At 40.2% G+C, this 20,963-nt stretch overlaps 1 protein-coding gene across 1 annotated transcript in view; it reads right to left on the bottom strand.

The window, feature by feature from the left end:
* Window positions 1–20,963, bottom strand: part of LOC133048439 (contactin-associated protein-like 3) — a 225,642-nt gene that overhangs the window by 186,779 nt on the left and 17,900 nt on the right. Inside the window, exon 2 of the mRNA XM_061132107.1 lies at window positions 170–280. Within this exon, the coding sequence (XP_060988090.1) occupies window positions 170–280 (111 nt within the window). The remainder of the gene's footprint in view (window positions 1–169; window positions 281–20,963) is intronic.

Raw genomic sequence — 20,963 nt, 5'->3', positions numbered from 1 at the left:
CATCTCACAGACATATGCAGTGGCCTACTGAGTTTTCCCCAGTGGCTGGGACCCTGGCTCTTCATGTGTTGTTTTAGTTATTCCTGACCAGCACACTTGATTAGTCACCCTTCTATAACCTGTTCTAAAACTAAAAAGTAGATGAACAAGCAAACAGTTGCAGACTCACCATCCCTGCGATTAAGACTTGCAAAGCCAGGGCCATGGCTACTAGACAGCTCTGAGGAACTGGTGAAGGAAGCCCGGGGCAAGGAGGACGCCAGAGGAGCATCACAGTTATCTGGGGGGAGAAACACCACATTCTGGTTAACACATTGATTGACGCGTCTCTGTCTTCCCTTCCTGTCTTCTTCCTTCCCTTTTACTTTCATCCCCTTCTCATTCCCCTCCCACTCTCCATCTTTTTCATATCCTTAATTTCCTTTCCTTTAACCAACAGGCTAGGAAAGCGCTACAGCCTGCAGTAAGCGTTAGTCTTGGTCAGAGGTTTATTAGTAAACTTTTAACATCAGCTGAGTGGGAGCATTTGTCACCTACCCATGGTGTATACTGTTCCTCCTGTCAAGCAAGAGACTCGGATTCAATCTCTCGGTCAGGAAGATCCCCTGGAGGAGGAAATGGCAACCCACTCCAGTATTCTGCCTGGCAAATCCCATGGACAGAGGAGTTACAATCCATGGAGTCAAAAAGAGTCAGATATGACTGAGCAACTAGACAACAAAAACACTGGTGTGAATACTTATACTGTGGCCAATTCAAGGCTATCAACATGATGTCACTAATCATGAAGTTGGAAAGAGAATGCATGTATTACATCATTATATAGCACTTTCACCACACAGATTCAAGGTATGTAAATAACCTCAAGAGATTAGATAACAGTAAGATGCCATAAAATAAAGTAGCAAACACCATCTTCCAACAACACAAGAGAAGACTCTACAAATGGACATCACCAGATGGTCAACACTGAAATCAGACTGATGATATTCTTTGCAGCCAAAGATGGAGAAGCTCTATACAGTTAGCAAAAACAAGACTGGGAGCTGACTGTGGCTCAGATCGTGAACTCCTTATTGCCAAATTTAGACTTAAATAGAAAAAAGTAGGGAAAACCACTAGACCATTCAGATGTGACCTTATGATTATACAGTGGAAGTGAGAAATAGATTTAAGGGGCTAGATCTGATAGACAGAGTGCCTGATAAACTATGGATGGAGGCTCATGACATTGTACAGGAGACAGGGATCAAGACCATCCCCAAGAGAAAGAAATGCAAAAAAAAGCAAAATGACTGTCTGAGGAGGCCTTACAAATAGCTGTGAAAAGAAGAGAAGCAAAAAGTAAAGGAGAAAAGGAAAGATACACCCATTTGAATGCAGAGTTACAGAGAATAGCAAGGAAAGAGAAAAAAGCCTTTCTCAGTAATCAATGCAAAGAAATAGAGGAAAACAATAGAATGGGAAAGACTAGAGATCTCTTCAAGAAAATTAGAGACACCAAGGGAATATTTCAGGCAAGTCAGTTCAGTTCAGTTCACTCGCTCAGTCATGTCCGACTCTTTGTGACCCCATGAATCGCAGCACGCCACACATCCCTGTCCATCACCAACTCCCGGAGTTGACTCAAACTCATGCCCATCGAGTCGGTGATGCCATCCAGCCATCTCATCCTCTGTCGTCCCCTTCTCCTTCTGCCCCCGATCCCTCCCAGCATCAGGGTCTTTTCGAATGAGTCAACTCTTCGCATGAGGTGGCCAAAGTATTGGAGTTTCAGCTTCAGCATCAGTCCTTCCGATGAACACCCAGCACTGATCTCCTTTAGGATGGACTGGTTGGACCTCCTTGCAGTCCAAGGGACTCTCAAGAGTCTTCTCCAACACCACAGTTCAAAAGCATCAATTCTTCAGTGCTCAGCCTTCTTCACAGTCCAACTCTCACATCCATACATGACCACTGGAAAAACCATAGCCTTGACTAGACAGACCTTTGCTGACAAAGTAATGTCTCTGCTTTTTAATATGCTGTCTAGGTTTGTCATAACTTTCCTTCCAAGGAGTAAGCATCTTTTAATTTCATGGCTGCAATCACCATCTGCAGTGATTTTGGAGCCCAAAAAAAAATGAAGTCTGACACATTTTCTACTGTCTCCCCATCTATTTCCCATGAGGTGATGGGACCAGATGCCATGATCTTAGTTTTCTGAATGTTGAGCTTTAAGCCAACTTTTTCACTCTCCTCTTTCACTTTCATCAAGAGGCTTTTTAGTTCCTCTTCACTCTCTGCCATAAGGGTGGTGTCATCTGCATATTTGAGGTTATTGATATTTCTCCCGGCAATCTTGATTCCAGCTTGTGTTTCTTCCAGCCCAGCGTTTCTCATGATGTACTCTGCATATAAGTTAAATAAGCAAGGTGACAATATACAGCCTTGATGTACTCCTTTTCCTATTTGGAACCAGTCTGTTGTTCCATGTCCAGTTCGAACTATTGCTTCCTGACCTGCATACAGGTTTCTCAAGAAAACCACTAGACCATTCAGGTATGACCTAAATCAAATCCCTTTTGTCTATACAGTGGAAGTAAGAAAGAGATTTAAGGGACTAGATCTGATAGACAGAGAGCCTGATGAACTATAGACAGAGGTTCGTGTACAGGAGACAGGGATCAAGACCATCCCCAAGGAAAAGAAATGCAAAAAGGCAAAATGGTTGTCTGAGGAGGCCTTACAAATAGCTGTGAAAAGAAGAGAAGCGAAAAGTAAAGGAGAAAAGGAAAGATATTCCCATTTGAATGCAGAGTTCCAAAGAATAGCAAGGAGAGATAAGAAAGCCTTCCTCAGCGATCAATGCAAAGAAATAGAGGAAAACAATAGAATGGGAAAGACTAGAGATCGATTCAAGAAAATTAGAGATATCAAGGGAACATTTCAGGAAAAGATGGGTTCAATAAAGGACCGAAATGGTATGGACCTAACAGAAGCAGAAGATATTAATAAGAGGTGGCAAGAATACACAGAAGAACTGTACAAAAAAGATCTTCACGACCCAGATAATCACAATAGTGTGATCACTGACCTAGAGCCAGACATTCCAGACATCCTGGAATGTGAAGTCAAGTGGGCCTTAGAAAGTATCACTACAAACAAAGCTAGTGGAGGTGATGGAATTCCAGTTGAGCTATTTCAAATCCTGAAAGATGATGTTGTGAAAGTGCTTCACTCAATATGCCAGCAAATTTGGAAAACTCAGTAGTGGCCACAGGACTGGAAAGGGTCAGTTTTCATTCCAATCCCTAAGAAAGGCAATGTCAAAGAATGCTCAAACTACCACACAATTGCACTCATCTCACACACTAGTAAAGTAATGCTCAAAATTCTCCAAGCCAGGCTTCAGCAATACATGAACCGTGAACTTCCAGATGTTCAAGCTGGTTTTAGAAAAAGCCAAGGAACCAGAGATCAAATTGCCAACATCTGCTGGATCATCGAAAAAGCAAGAGGGTTCCAGAAAAACATCTATTTCTGCTTTATTGACTATGCCAAAGCCTTCAACTGTGTGGATCACAATAAACTATGGAAAATTCTGAAAGAGATGGGAATACCAGACCACCTGACCTGCCTCCTGAGAAATCTGTATGCAGGTCAGGAAGCAACAGTTAGAACTGGACATGGAACAACAGACTAATTCCAAATAGGGAAATGAGTATGTTAAGGCTGTATATTGTCACCCTGCTTATTTAACTTATATGCAGAGTACATCATGAGAAACGCTGGGCTGGAAGAAGCACAAGCTGGAATCAAGATTGCCGGGAGAAATATCAATAACCTCGGATATGCTGATGACACCATCCTTATGGCAGAAAGTGAAAAAGAACTAAAGAGCCTCTTGATGAAAGTGAAAGAGGAGAGTGAAAAAGCTGGCTTAAATCTCAACATTCAGAAAACTAAGATCATGGCATCTGGTCCCACCACTTCATGGGAAATAGATGGGGAACAATGGAAAGGATGAGAGACTTTATTTTTGGGGGCTCCAAAATCACTGCAGATGATGACTGCAGCCATGAAATTAAAAGACACTTACTCCTTGGAAGGAAAGCTATGACCAACCTAGACAGCATATTAAAAAGCAGAGACATTACTTTGCCAACAAAGGTCCATCTAGTCAAGGCTATGGTTTTTCCAGTGGTCATGTATGGATGTGAGAGTTGGACTGTGAAGGAAGCTGAGTGTTGAAGAATTGATGCTTTTGAACTGTGGTGTTGGAGAAGACTCTCGAGAGTCCCTTGGACTGCACGGAGATCCAACCAGTCCATCCTGAAGGAGATCAGTCCTGGGTGTTCATTGGACGGACTGATGCTGAAGCTGAAACTCCAGTACTTTGGCCACCTCATTGGAAGAACTGATTCATTTGAAAAGACCCTGATGTTGGGAAAGATGAAGGTGGGGTGAGAAGGGGATGACCGGGGATGAGACTGTTTGATAGCATCACTGACTCAATGGACATGAGTTTGAGTAAGCTCCAGGAGTTGGTGATGGACAGGGAGGCCTGGCTTGCTGCAGTCCATGGGGTCACAAATAGTTGGAGATGACTGAGTGACTGAACTGAACTAAACTGAAGATGCCATAAAATAAAGTAGGAAGTGTCAAAATTTCAGAATGTATTACTTTGTTTTTATATGATTTACTTTATTATGCTAATTTAATTAATTACTAAATTAATTTAATTTATAATTATTGTATTTTCACACAAAATTCACTGAAAATTAATGATTAGGTCTTGATAGCTGCTAAAAATTGGCTCCAGCACAATACTCCTCAATGGGAAAATATTAAAAGTGCTTCCTTGAAAGTCAGAGAGAACACCTTAACCAGTTTCTAATGAACACTGCACTAAAAGTCCTATTAATACATAAAAGAAAATTTAAAAAATAAAAGCACAAAATTGGCAGGGAAAAAAGGAACTGTTATCATTTCCAGATATTGTATAGGCTGAAATTCTGAAAGTCATTGGCTAGCTTCATAGTTCCTTATACAAAAGCTGATCACATTTCTAAACTTATTCATAGTTAGAAAATAAATTAAATAGAATAGCAAATGGTAACAAAACATATAAAATACCTAAGAATGAATGTTACAGAGTTTTCAGGACATTTATGGAGATTATGATAAAAATTGTACTGAAAGACATTAAAGAATAACTGCAGAAGTTCAGACTACAGTGATCGCAAACAGGAAGACAGCATTTCTAAGGTATCAGTTTTCCCTCGTTTGAACTGAAGATTCATTAGAAGTTCAATCAAAAGCCCAGGAGGGTTTTTCATAAAACTTGAAACACTGAACCACACAGTTCAAGGGTTCTTAAGAACATGCAGTATACATATATAGTATATATAGATATATAGTATAGATATAGTATAGATATAGCAGGTCTGTTAAAACGAATAGAAAAAGTTGCATCTTTATTTTCACTAACCTCTAGCTAAATTTTAGCATATTCTTCGATCACAAATGTAGACAAAAGAGACTGTATTCACTAGTCTAGTATTCACTAGACTGTATTCACTAGCTATGCATTTGTTACCAACCTAAGTTACAGATACCTAGAAATATTGTTTATGGTCCTCCTTACTTCAAAATAACGGTATTTATTAAAATCACTAGATCTTTTTATTTAATGCTCTAATAATTAAGAAGATATAGTTTCTAATATATTGATATCAGCATCTCAATATAACTATTTACTTTGTAACCAGATGTATACATTTTACACATTTACAAGCATTGCTCTGAAAAGAGGTCACAGCTTCAGCAAAGTGCCAGAAGGATCCACAGCACAAAGAAGAGCAAAGAATCTCCCAGAGTGAGTGTGTGCCTTATAGGTACAAAGCTGTTGAGATATTACCGGGACATTATTATTACCGGTACATTTTTCAGAAAATTCCAGAAGATGGGGACCATCCACAATCCATAGTCTGCTCTGCTAACTCAAATGTTAGCATGACAGTTTCTCAGAGGGACAGCCTGTTGAGATGGAGCCTGTATCATTTCCCCCTTTAAATAACGGGGTTCCTGAGGTCTAAGCAAACTCCTCAAAGTCACAAAGCTGTTTGAGGGTAAGTGAGGATTATTTCCATCAACTTCTTACCTCAGCAAGCCTGCTCCTTTCCCAGCTTCCACCTCACCCCAGCACAGCTTTCTTTCTAAGTCTGGCCAGATGCTCCCCACTTAGGCACATCTTTCTCATCTCACCATTTTGGGATCTCTCCTTACTGGATTGAAAACTTACTGAGGACCAAGTGTGGATTCTGGAGCCAGATGGGGTATGGGTTTGGCATTTACCAAGCTGCCTACTGTTGGGATGTCAGTGGCCTTCCCTAAGCTTCAGTTATATCATCTGTACAATGAAGATGTTACACAACTGAATCACACAACTGGGAAAAAGGAAATCATAGAACAACAGAGTTTCTATGAGGACTAAAGTATTTGCTTTTATTACTTTCAGTATGGTAACACAAGTCATCAAATAAACTTCTTCAAAATAGTCTATAAGCATATTTTCTCCATAGAGAGATATAGAAGGCAGCATTCAGAGTTCCAAGTCACATTTTCATTTTTTATCATTTCTTCAAAAGAAATCACATGAATCTTAGTCTTTTTAAAAAAGAGTGAGATATAATCATTTTGTAATGCAATATTTGTTTTTGAGAAATAAGTTTAAAAGTAATAGCTTTCTTTACAACCCTAATTGTTCCAATTCCATTTCACACAGTCAAATCTGAGAATGCACATGATCAAAAAACATGACCATGTCCCACTACATAGAAGAGCAACTCTGTACATGCTTTCCGTGCATCCACTGTGTTTCCAAGTAAGTTATATTCAAGCAGTGTGAAGGCTCAGATGCCATCCAATATCTCCCTAACTATTGTTTTCTATTTGAAATGTCTATATTTTATGCTATAATTCCTGGAGACAAAGTTGTAAAGACCCAATTTAATTTTTTTCTGGAATCATTAAAAAATATTTGATTTCCACTGAATATCACTCTTATCAATATTCTGATAAATACTGTTTCTATCCCCCAATAAGGATGAATCCTGAAATGCTTCAAAGCTACAAGAATTATTCATAAACAATTGTTTTTAACAAATGAGATAGCAAAACAATTGATAAGTACAACTATTTACCATGTAGGCAGGAAAAAGAAGTGAGTACAAGTAATAAACTTATAAGAATTAACAAGTGAAAATAGATAATATTACAGTTAAATAGGCTAAAAGTAAGTTTATTTCTCTTCACAATAACCACTTGTAATAATGACCACTTTGTAATAACCAGGAATACTCCCTGGAATGAAAAAGACAGTGTGGTGTGCTTAATCCACATAACTGGGGTTCCAGTTTCATGCAGATTCCCAACCCATGTCTTCACTACTTTGGACTCCAGTTCTGGACGTAGCCAACTGTTCTGGGGGCACTGGCCAATTTCTCGCCCTCAGCTACACACACAGTGCAGAGGAGGTGATGACCCCTTGGAATCCACAGGACATTCTAAGCTTATAAGACTGGCACGCAGGACACTCTAGGGACCCTTGCATAATTTCCCAGCTTCAGTTCATTTGCCACCACCCTCACTTGCTCCCAAAAATATGTGCTGCAGCAGGGCCCAGTGTGTTCATATCTGCAGCTACCCAATGTGGGTTTGCCTTTTGGCACCTCTCTGCATGCCATGAGCTTGCATAACTACACTAGATCCAATTGTTTAACTTCATGACCCTCAATGCTCACTCTGATGGGAAATAGGGTGGAGGACAGCAGAGGAGATTTCTAATTTCTTGCTTTTTCCAATGAGTTATGCATTCTAATAGTAGAGCATTCTTGGTGGCTCAGACAGTAAAGATTGTGCTTGCAGTGCAGAAGACCTGGGTTCCTCCTCTGGGCTGGGAAGATCCTCTGGAGAACGGAATGGTCACCCACTCCAGTATTCTTGCCTGGAGAATTCCACAGAGGAGCATGGTGGGCTACAGTTCATGGGATCACAAAAAGTCAGACACAACTGAGCAACTAGCACTTTTACTTTTCTAATAGTAGACCAAATTTATATCTTTGCCAGAACAAAGTCAGAAAGGGAGCATTAGATCATGTTCCTGGTTAATTTATTTAATTCACACATGCATATGTATTATGCCTAGCCATTAGAAGAGTCCAAAGATAAGCACTTTTATTTTTACTTCTTTGTTGTTCAGTTCCTCAGTCGTGTCTGACTCTGCGATCCCATGGACTACAGCATAACAGACTGCCCTGCACTTCACCATCTCCTGGAGCTTGCTCAAACTCATGTCCATTGAGTCAGTGATACCATCCAACCATCTCATCCTCTGCCTCACCCTTCTCCTCCTGCTTCCAACCTTTCCCAGCATCAGGGTCTTTTCTAATGAGTAAGCTCTTCGCATCAGGTGGCCCAAAGTATTGGAGATTCAGCTTCAGTGTCGGTCCTTCAATTACAAATAAATACTCTTTCCCTCCCCAATTTTGCATCATAATCATTTCATCAAGTCATAAACACTCCTTTCTTTAATGAGGACTCTTGCTTATCAGTTCAGTTCAGTTCAGTCACCCAGACGTGTCCAAATCTTTGTGACCCCGTGGACTGAAGCACACCAGGCCTCCCTGTCCATCACCAACTCCTGGAACCTACTCAAACTCATGTCCATTGAGTCAGTGATGCCATCCAACCATCTCATCCTCTGTTGTCCCCTTCTCCTCCTGCCCTCAATCTTTCCCAGCATCAGGGTCTTTTCAAAAATGAGTCAGCTCTTCACATCAGGTGGCCAAAGTATTGGAGTTTCTATTTCAGCATCAGTCCTTCCAATGAACACCCAGTACAGACCTCCTTTAGGATGGACTGGCTGGATCTCCTTGCAGTCCAAGGGACTCTCAAGAATCTTCTCCAACACCACAGTTCAAAAGCATCAATTCTTCGGCACTCAGATTTCTTTATACTCCAACTCTCACATCCATACATGACTACTGGAAAAACCATAGCCTTGATTGGACAGACCTTTGTTGGCAAAGTAATGTCTCTGGTTTTTAATATACTGTCTAGGTTGGTCATAGCCTTCTTTCCAAGGAGTAGGCATCTTTTAATTTCATGGCTGCAGTCACCATCTGCAGTGATTCTGGAGCACAAAAAAATAAAGTCTCTCACTGTTTCCATTGTTCCCCATCTATTTCCCATGAAGTGATGGGACCAAAAGCCATGATCTTAGTTTTCTGAATGTTGTTTTAAGCCAACTTATTCACTCTCCTCTTTCACTTTCATCAAGAGGCTGTTTAGTTCTTTTCACTTTCTGCCATAAGGATGGTGTCATCTGCATATCTGAGGTTATTGATATTTCTCCTGGAAATCTTGATTCCAGCTTGTGCTTCATCCAGCCCAGTGTTTCTCATGATGTACTCTGCATGTAAGTTAAATAAGCAGGGTGACAATATACAAACTTGATGTACTCCTTTTCCTGTTTGGAACTAGTCTGTTGTTCCATGTCCAGTTCTAACTGTTGCTTCCTGACCTGCATACAGGTTTCTCAAGAGGCAGGTCAGGTGATCTGGTATTCCCATCTCTTTCAGAATTTTCCACAGTTTATTGTGATCCACACAGTCAAAGGCTTTGGCATAGTCAATAAAGCAGATGTAGATTTTTTTTGGAACTCTCTTGCTTTTTCGATGATCCAGAAGATGTTGGCAATTTGATCTCTGGTTCCTCTAACTTTTCTAAATCCAGCTTGAACATCTGGAAGTTCATGGTTCACATATTGTTATAGCCTGGCTTGGAGAATTTTGAGCATTACTTTACTAGCGTGTGAGATGAGTGCAATTGTGTGGTGGTTTCAGCATTCTTTGACATTGTGACCTATTGAGTGCAGCATTTTCACAGCATCATCTTTCAGGATTTGAAATAGCTCAACTGGAATTCCATCACATCCACTAGCTTTGTTCATAGTGATGCTTTCTAAGGCCCACTTGACTTCACATTCCAGGATGTCTGGCTCTAGGTGCGTCATCACACCATCGTGATTACCTGCATCATGAAGATCTTTTTTGTACAGTTCTTCTGTGTATTCTTGCCACTTCTTCTTAATATCTTCTGCTTCTGTTAGGTCCTTACCATTTCTGTCCTTTATTGAGCTCATCTTTGCAAGAAATATTCCCTTGGTATCTCTAATTTTCTTGAAGAGATCTCTCATCTTTTCCATTCTATTTTTTTCCTCTATTTCTTTGCATTGATTGCTGAGGGAGGCTTTCTTTTCTCTCCTTGCTATTCTTTGAAACTCTGCATTCAAATGGATATATCTTTCCTTTTCTCCTTTGCTTTTCGCTTCTCTTCTTTTCACAGCTATTTGTAAGGCCTCCTCAGACAGCCATTTTGCTTTTTTGCATTTCTTTTTCTTGGAGATGGACTTGATTCCTGTCTCCTGTACAATGTCATGAACCTCTGTCCATAGTTCATCAGGCACTCTATCAGATCTAGCCCCTTAAATCTATTTCTCACTTCCACTGTATAATCATAAGGGATTTGATTTAGGTCATACCTGAATGGTCTAGTGGCTTTCCCTACTTTCTTCAATTTAAGTCTGAATTTGGCAATAAGGAGTTGGAGCTGCGAGTGGCAGAGTGGCAGAGATGTGATACCCCACGACCAATGCAAGGAGCAGTGGCTGCGCTTTGCTGGAGCAGCCACAAAGAGATACCCCACGTCCAAGGTAAGAGAAACCCCAGTAAGACAGTAGGCGCTGAGAGAGGGCATCAGAGGGCAGACAGACTGAAGCCACAATCCCAGAAAACTAACCAATCTGATCACACGGACCACAGCCTTGTCTAACGCAGCGAAACTAAGCCATGCCATGTAGGGCCACCCAAGACGGATGGGTCACGGTGGAGACGTCTGACAGAATGTGGTCCACTGGAGAAGGGAATGGCAAACCACTTCAGTATTCTTGCCTTGAGAACCCCATGAACAGTATGAAAAGGCAAAAAGATAGGACACTGAAAAATGAACTCCCCAGGTCATTAGGTGCCAAATATGCTCCTGGAGATCAGTGGAGAAATAACTCCAGAAAGAATGAAGAGACAGAGTCTAAGAAAAAACAACACCCAGTTGTGGATGTGACTGGTGACAGAAGCAAGGTCTGATGCTGTAAAGAGCAATAATGCATAGGAACCTGGAATGTTAGGTCTATGAATCAAGGCAAATTGGAAGTGGTCAAACAGGAGATGGTAAGAGTGAACGTCGACATTTTAGGAATCACTGAACTAAAATGGACTGGAATGGGTGAATTTAACTCAGATGACCATTATATCTACTACTGTGGGCAAGAATCCCTTAGAAGAAATGGAGTAGCCATCATAGTCAACAAAAGAGTCTGAATGCAGTACTTGGAATGAATCTCAAAAATGACACAATGATCTCTGTTCATTTTCAAGGCAAACCATTGAATATCACGGTAATCCAAGTCTATGCCCTGACCAGTAATGCTGAAGAAGCTGAAGTTGAATGGTTCTATGAAGATCTACAAGACCTTTTAGAACTAAAACCCAAAAAAGATGTCCTTTTCATTATAGGGGACTGGAATGCAAAAGTAGGAAGTCAAGAAACACCTGGAGTAACAGGCAAATTTGGCCTTGGAGTACAGAATGAAGCAGGGCAAAGGCTAATAGAGTTTTGCCAAGAGAATGCACTGGTCATAGCAAACACCCTCTTCCAACAACACAAGAGAAGACTACACATGGACATCACCAGATGGTCAACACCGAAATCAGATTGATTATATTCTTTGTAACCAAAGATGGAGAAGCTCTATACAGTTAGCAAAAACAAGACCAGGAGCTGACTGTGGCTCAGATCATGAACTCTTTATTGCCATTTATATTAGCACCTAAAAATAAAAATACTCAGGTATAAATCTATCAAAATATATATTAGATCTATTTGAGGAAGGGCTTCCCTAGTGGCTCAGATGGTAAAAATCCAGCTGCAATGCAGAAGACCTGGGTTCAACCCCTGGGTCATGAAGTCCCCTGGAAAAGGAAATAGCTACCCGCTCCAGTATTCTTGCCTGCGGAATTCCATGGACAGAGAAGCCTGGCTGGCTACAGTCCATGAAGTCACAAACAGTCACACATGACTGAATGACTAAAAGAGCAACACAGTTTGACAAAAACTATAAGCCTCTGATGAATGAAATCAAAGAAAAGCTAAACATCAATAAATGGAGAGATACTCCGTGTTCATGGACAATAATACTCAGTATTGTTAAGATTTCAATTTTTTCCAATTTGATCATAGATTCAAGGCAATCTCAGTCAAAATTCTAGCAAATTATTTTGTGGATATCACCAAATCTATTCTAAACTTTGCGTGATGAGGCAAAAGACATAGAATAGTCAACACAATATTAAAGAAGAACATGAAGAAGTTGTATGAATGACACTACCTGATTTTAAGACGTACCATCAAGTTACAGCAGTCAAGACAGGATATTGGCAAAAGAACTGACAAATAGAAACAGAATAGCCCAGAAGTAGATCTAGAGAAATATAATCAATGGACCTTTGCCAAAGGAGCAAAGGCAGCACAACAGAGTAAAGATAGTCCTTTCAACAAATGGTACTGGAACAAATGGACTTCCATAAGCAAAAACATGAATCCAGACACAGACTTTTCTCCTTTAAAAAATTAATTCAAAAGAGATCACAGATATAACTATAAAGCACAAAGCTATAAAACTCCTTGAAGGTAACATAGGAGAAAATCTAGATGAAAGTGTGTTCTGCAAAGATTTTGCAAATACAAAGGCACAATCCATGAAAAAAAAATTGATAAGATGGACTTTATTAAAATTAAAAATGCCTGCTCTGCAGAAGACACTGTCAACAGAAATAAAACACAAGCCAAAAGATGGGAGAAAATATTTGCAAAAGACACATCTGACAAAGGACTGTTATCCAAATTATGCAAAGAACTCAAACTCAACAATAAGAAAACAAACAAATCCATTTAAAAATGGTCCAAAGGTGACTTTAACAGACATTTCACCAAAGAAGACATACAGATGACAAAGAAGCATATGAAAAGATGCTCCATGTGATATGTCTTCAGAGAAATGCAAATTAAAACAACAATAAGATACCACTGCACTCCTACGAAAATGGTCAAAATCTGGAACACTAATCACACCAAATGCTGGTGAGGATGTAGAGAAATAGAAACTCTCATTTATTGCTGGGGGGACGCAAAATGGGCAGCCTTTCTGGAAGACCATCTGGCCAAGTTTTTACAATACTCAACATATTCCTACCATGCAATGTAAAACCTCCTCCTTGGTATTTACTCAAAATGGTTGAACACTCATGTCTACACTAAAACATGCACAAAAATGTTTATAGCAGCTTTAGCCACTCATCTCTAACATTTGGAAGTAACCAAGACATCATTTAGTAGGGAATGGATAAACATACTGTAGTACATCCATACAGTGAAATATCAGTAACAGAAAGAAATGATCCATCAATCCACGAAAGGACACAGGAGAAACTTAAATACATATTACTAAGTGAAAGAAACCAGCCTTAAAAGCATGAGAAATGTAAGAGTTTAGCTACATGATATCCTAGAAAAACCAACAGTACGGAGCCACTAAAATGATGAGTGGCTGCCAGTGTTTAGACGGGAAGAGAAATGAATGGGAGCATGAGGGACCTTTTTTAGAGCAGTAAAACTATTCTGTACAATAATGTAACACTGGATACATGAAATTATACATTTGTTCCACAGAATGTACAACAATAAGAATAAACCATAAAGTATGGACTTGGGGAGATTATCACATGTTAATGTAGGTCCGTCAATTGTAAAAAATGTACCACTCTGAGAAGGACTCCAATAACAGAGGGGCTAAACCTGTGTGAGTGAAGGCGCTTATTTGGGAAACCTCTGTACTTTCTGTTCAATTTTACATAAGCCTAAACTTGCTCTAAAAAATAAAGTTTGTTTTTTTAAAAGGACAGGGGAGCTTTCTCTTTATTAAGAACCCTGAGGATTCACTTAAAAATAAAAGCTACGATTGACCTATCTGGCCCACCCGCTCCTTCTCCCGCAAGCCTGTTCGTGTTTCCGTCGCCACGGCGGCTCTGCAGTCCGTTAGCGCCATCCCTCTGGATTCCGTGTATATGCACTGATATGTTCTATTTGTCTTTCTCTTTCTGACTTACTTCACTCGTATAACAGGCTCCAGGTTCATCCACCTCATTAGGACTGAGTCAAACTGTTCCTTTTTATGGCTAATATTCCATTGTGTGCATACACCGCAGCTTCCTTATCCATTCATCCGTCAAGTGGGTGGGCGGTTCAAGAGGGAGAGAACGTATTTATATCTAGGGCTGATTCATGCTGCTATATGGCAAAATGTCAACACTGTTGTAAAGCAATTATCCTCCAATTAAAATTTAATTTAATTTAAAAATAAAGACTATATTTAAATAGCTCACTGAGAAAAGAGATAACATTTCCATTGCTTTTTTTTTTTTTTCTGTGTTATATATCCAGGAGCCTTTTTATAAAACTTAGTTCTTGCTCTTAGCCTGGCAACTGAAAGAATCCAGTATATCCCTTCATGGTTTTAAAATTATGCAAGATGGTGTGACTTTATCAACCGTCAGATGAATCAGACACCTGGAGAGAGAATGGCTCCAGTTTTCATGGATTGTCCTCTTCAGCACCCTAAGCAGCCAAGATTTAAACCTGTGTGAAAGGTCAATTTTAATTATCTCAATTATTATTCACCCATGGCCACTGAAAAATTATATTTGACAAAAAAGAACAGATTCCCAGTGATGGGAGTAGTTCTAAAATTACAACTGGTACCAGTTTAATGAATCAACCTGTTTCTCCTACAAGATCGGCAATTTAAAAAAAAAAAAATTATCTTTATTTCTTCAGCTTCTATCACAATGCCTGGTACATGGTAGGCATTTGATAAATGTTTGCTGAATTAAATTGATCACAAGTCTGAGAGAACTTTCTTATATCTCCATATCTAAATTATATTTCAATCCTGACATATATTGAGCTTAAAACATTGAAACAGCCAAGCTCATCCTAACAGAAAATTCATGCGGCCTTAATGTCCATGGAGGTGGGGCAGGTGTGTGACAGTGGGACCCAGGAAAATATAGATAGAGAAGTGAGATCTAACTAATAGGAAGGGACTGCCAACAAAGCATTTATTTCAGAAGACATTCTTGTTCCTGCTTAAATAGGGCATGTCGAAATTTAACAGTCCACCACACTCAGATATTTTTCAGAAAGAATTCACAAATGGAAAGATTAGACCATATCTGCCTTAGAAGTCACATCTCTAGATTTATCAAGATTATAAAATTCTGTGCAATAAAATTCACAGGAGAAACAGATAGAGTAGTTTTTCAGACACTGAAACTGCCCAAGGGATAATTCCCCACTTCTGCCCCTGAGATTCTGATTTGTGAGGGGATTTCATTTGAGTTCCACCAAACCAGAGTATTTGAGATACAGTTTATGATACTTGTGTACTTAAGGCAAATACACTCTGTTCTTCAGAGAAGGGCATGTACACTGCTTGGGGGCCGAAGCTGGGAAGTCTCTGCAGTGGATGAAAACCTCAATGGTTCCTGAAAAGACCATCAGCATGACCACCAGGATTATACTGCAGTATTCACATGAGTAGCCCTGGCATCTATATTGTGTTTTGTGGTTATTAAACTAGAACTGGAGACTGGGCCATTGTAAAAGACACACATTCAGAAATCTGAAACCCTATCAAGACACTGTCTAGAAGGCTGCACTTGGGAAACTCAGCTGTCGACTCACATTAGTATTGACATTATGTTAAATATGTAGTTTAAAAAGATGTTGACTACCCATAGCTCATTAACTGGAGAACTTCCTTGCTTGCATAGAAACCTGAAATGTCCACTTAAGGAGCCAAGTCTCATATTTCTCAAACTTTATTCAAATTATTGAAATAGTCACAGAGCAATAAAATATGCAATTCTGAAGTGATGTCAGAATCATGGAGAAGGAAATGGCAACCCACTACAGTATTCTTGACTAGAAAATCCCTGGACAGAGGAGCCTGGAAGCTACAGTCCACGGGGTTGCCAAAGAGTCGAACACGACTTAGCAGCTAAACAAGAACAGTACCGTGGCACTGATACGGAATCATTCCTTTTTTATTTTTCCCTCTCTCCTTTGATTTACAATGAATAGGACATCCATAACCAGGGGGGAAAGGACCTTTGCACACCATGCATGGACAGCCAAGAGCTCGTCCATCTGTGCCCCCAAAGAGGGTGGCCTGGACCGTGGAGTAGGCCGCTGAGTGGGGGAAGCAGCAGAGGAGCTAGGGGCAGGCGGTGGTCACAGTAGGAAAGGAGGGGGCTCTTCCAGCACAGAGCGAGGACAGCCTTTCTGCCGGAAGAGACGGAGGGTGAAGGCAGTAAGCGGGAGTCTGCCCAGCCACATGTATCCCAGCTGGAGGGACCAGTAGCTCTCTGTAAGGAAAGACTCCAGTGAATGCAGAAAGAAAGCTTAGTGAATAGACAACTGAAGGAAAGTTTCTCCGGCTGTCTGCCCTTGGAAGCAAGAGGGGATCTGGGGCTCCCCTCAAATTGAGGCTATCTCTACCAGAACACGGGCATTCACAAAGCCCTGTGCTAACTATTCAATCTCTCTCACTCCCCATTTGCCACCATGCTTTGCTTTTATTGTTGTTGTTGTTTTTTAACTGTGTGAATTCCTAATCCTAGAAGCTGCTGGTTCACTTTGGTGGTTGTTGTTGTTAAGTCGCTCACTTGTGTCTGACTCTTTGTGACCCTGGGGACTGCAGCACGCCAGGCTCCTCCACCCTCCACTGCCTCTCAGAGTTTGCTCAGATTCACGTCCATTGAGTCTGTGATGCTATTTAACCATTTCTTTTGCCTTCAATCTTTCCTGGCCTCAGGGTCTTTTCCAATGAATCAGCTCTTTGCCTTAGGTGGCCAAAGTGCTGGAGCTTCAGCTTCGGCATCAGTCCTTCCAGTGACTACTCAGAGTTGATTTCCTTTGGGATTGACTGGTTTGATCTCCCTGTTGTCCAAGAGACTCTCAAGAGTTTTCTCCAGCACCACAATTCGAAAGCTTCAATTCTTCAGCACTCAACCTTCTTTATGATCCAACTCTCACATCTGTACATAATTACTGGAAAACCAAAGTTCTGACTATATGGATCTTTGTCAGCAAAGTGATGGATCTTTGTCAGCAAAGTGATGACTCTGACTTTTAATACACTGTCTAGGTTTGTCATACCTTTCCTTCCGAGGAGCAAGTGTCTTTTAATTTCATGGCTGCAGTCACTGTCCACAGTGATTTTGGAGCCCAAGAAAACACAATCTATCACTTCTTCCACTTTTTCCCCTTCGATTTGCCATGAAGTGATAGGACAGGATTCCATGATCTTAGTTTTTTGAATGTTGAGTTTCAAGCCAGTTTTTTCACTCTCCTCTTTCATCTTCATCAAGAGGCTCTTCAGTTCCTCTTCACTTTCTGCCATTAGAGTAGGATTATCTGCATATCTGAGGTTGTTGCTATTTTTCCCAGCAAACTTCCTTTTGTTGTTGTTTTCTTAACTGTGTGAATTCCCAATCTTAGAAACTGCTGGTTAACTTTGGTTGTGATTCATCCAGCCCAGCATTTCACATGATGTACTCTGCATAGAAGTTAAATAAACAGGCTGACAATATACAGCCTTGATGTACTCCTTTCCCAATTTTGAACCAGTCTGTTGTTTCAGGTCCAGTTCTAACTGTTGCTTCTTGACCTGCATACAGGTTTCCCACAAGACAGATAAGGTGGTCTAGTACTCCCATATATTTAAGTATTTTCCAGTTTGTTGTGATCTACACAGTCAAAGGCTTTACTGTAGTCAATAAAGCAGAAATAGGTGTTTTTCTGGAATTTTCTTGCTTTTTCCACAATCCAACAAATGTTGGCAACTTGATCTCTGGTCTCTCTGCCTCTTCCAGACTCAAGCTTGTACCTTTGGAAGTTCTCAGTTCAAGAACTGCTGAAGCCTAACTTGAAGTATTTTAAGCATAACCTTACTAGTATGTGAAATGAGAGCAACTGTGAGGTAGTTTGAATATTCTGTGGTATTGCCTTTTTTGGGATTGGAATGAAAACTGACCTTTTCCAGTCCTGTGGCCACTGCTGAGTTTTCCAAATTTGCTGGCATATTGAGTGCAACACTTTCACAGCATCATCTCTGGTTAAGATAAACCAAAAATGTGTGCCATAACACCTCCTTCTGGAAAACAAAAGGAAATCTCCTAACTACCAACCTATTGAATTCTTAGGATTAAAGAGTCTTACCTAAATAAAAAAAGATGTTCACTTTTTAACTTAGGGAATCATGGTAATACAATATCACAAAAGAGAAAATGTCAATTTTCCAGCAACCAAACCCAAAGGTATGGAATATTGTGATCTAACTTATAAAGTATGTTAAATGCTGCTATGATGTACTTCAATGAACTACAAGAAAACTCATAAAGGCAATTCAGTGATATCAGAAGTAAAAATAACAAGCAGAAGGAATACTTTACCAAAGAGATTAAAATTCTAAAAAGGAATCAGATTTCTAGAGCTGAGGAACTCAATAAATGAGATAAAGAGTGCATTACAAGGCATTAGAAATAGATCAGAGAGAAGTAGCAAGCTTAAAGATAGAAATATAGAAATAATTCAGATGGAAGAGGAAAGAGAACTGTGGTTTTTAAAAAGTGTACCCTAGGGAGGGGGGATTGGGATGGGGAATACATGTAAATCCATGGCTGATTCATGTCAATGTATGACAAAAACCACTACAATATTGTAAAGTAATTAGCCTCCAACTAATAAAAATAAATGGAAAAAAATAAATAAATAAAAAGTGTACCCTAAGAGAACCATCTGATTCCACTGGAAAGGCCAACATAAGAATAATGTTTATCCCAGAAAGAGAAGAAAGGGGAGAAAAAGCAGAGTTTGCTTAAAGAAATAATAGTTGAGAAATTACCAAACCTAGGGTACAACTCAGTATACAAATCCAGGAAGCTATCAGAATACCTTATTATCTCGCCACAAAAAGTCCTCGTCCAAGACATACTTTAATGAAACTGTCAAAAGTCAAAAATCAATCATAAATAAACAATTTTCAAGGCATCCAGGAAAAAAAAAAAGGACACACTAAAACCTTCCATCCAAGATACCCTATCCGGTAAGGTTATTCTTCAGAATGAAGGAGAAATAAAGCCTTTCCCAGACACAGTAAAGCTGAGAGAATTCACCACCCCTGTAGTCCTGCCTTACAAGGAATGGTGAAAGGAACTCTTCAGGCTGAAACAAAAAGGTCAAAGTATACAAAACTTTGATTAAGATAAGAAACAGAATGCCGCAAATTATGTTAGAATAGTATGTTAAGTTCTTAACTGTAAGTGTTAAAGGAGAAGAGCATTAAAAATAATGCCTTTGTGGCTGAGGCAGTAAAGAATCTGCCTACAAGGAGGGAGAACCAGGTTCAATCCGTGGGTTGAGACTGGAGAAGGAAATGGCAACCAGCTCCGATATTCTTGCCTGGAGAATCGCACGGACAGAAGAGCCTGACGGGCTACAGTCCATGAGGTCACAAAGAGGTGAACACAACCGATAGACTAACGCTTTCACTTTTTCATAGATGCTACAACTTGGTGATGAAATCAGAGCATAGGAAGAGATAACATCTGTCAAGGATATTACAGGAAAAGAAAATTCAATAATTAAATTATTATCTCTGACGAACATAGATGCAAAAATTCTCAACCAAATGTTAGCAAAACAAATTCAAGGACACATTAAAATAATTAAATTAAAAAATCACGCCCTCAGAAAATCTTCCATTTGCAGGGTATAAAAAGGACCCCATCAAAAAGGGAGGATCCTGGTTCTTCTCAAGGGTGAGTCACCCTCTCATTTCCCTTTTAATAAATTTCCTTTTCTTCCCTGACCAGAAAAAAAGAAGTTTTTGACAAAATATATGCACCCTTATGTTTATCACAGCATTACTCACAATAGTCAAGATATGGAGACAACCAAGAAGACCATCAATGGAGGAACAGATAAAGTGGTATTCACGCACAATGGAAAGCTATTCAGCCATGAGAAGGGAAGATAGCCTTCTATTTGCTACAACAGAATGCTAAGGTGCTTCCTGGTGGCTCAGCTGCTAAAGAATCCACCTGCAATGCAGGAGACCCTGGTTCAATTCCCAGGTCAGGAAGATCCCCTGGAGAAGGGGCAGGCTATCCACTCCAGTATTTTTGGGCTTGCCTGGTTGCTCAACTGGTAAAGAATCGGCCCACAGTGGGGGAGACCTGGGTTTGATCCCTGGGTCGGGAAGATCCCCTGGAGATGGGGATGGCTACCCACTCCAGTATTCTGGCCTGGAGAATTCCATGGACTGTATAGTCCATGGGGTCACAGAGAGTCAGACACGACTGACTGACTTTCACTTTCAGTGCTTAGGGAGGGGCTTCCCTGGTGGCTCAGATGGTAAAGAATCTGCCTGCAGCACAAGAGACCTGGGTTCAATTCCTGGGTTGGGAAGATTCCTTGGAGAAGGGAATGGCTCCTCACTCCAGTATTCTTACCTGGAGAATTCCATGGATAGAGGAGCCTGGCAGGTTACAGTCCATGGGGTCACAAACAGTAGGACATGATTAAGTGACTAACACTTTCACTTTTTTCAATGCTAAGAGAGAAAGTCAGACAGAGAAAGAGAAGTACTGTATGATGCCATTATATGTGGAATCTAAAAAAGTGAAACCTATAAAAAAAATAATAAAATGGTTACTAGGGGATGGGCAGAGATAAGAGTG

This window comes from Dama dama, chromosome 29 (genome assembly GCF_033118175.1).
Source record: "Dama dama isolate Ldn47 chromosome 29, ASM3311817v1, whole genome shotgun sequence".
Lineage (NCBI taxonomy): Eukaryota > Metazoa > Chordata > Mammalia > Artiodactyla > Cervidae > Dama > Dama dama.
The sequence above is the reverse complement of the archived record's forward strand: the minus strand, read 5'-3'. Positions and strand labels throughout refer to the sequence as shown.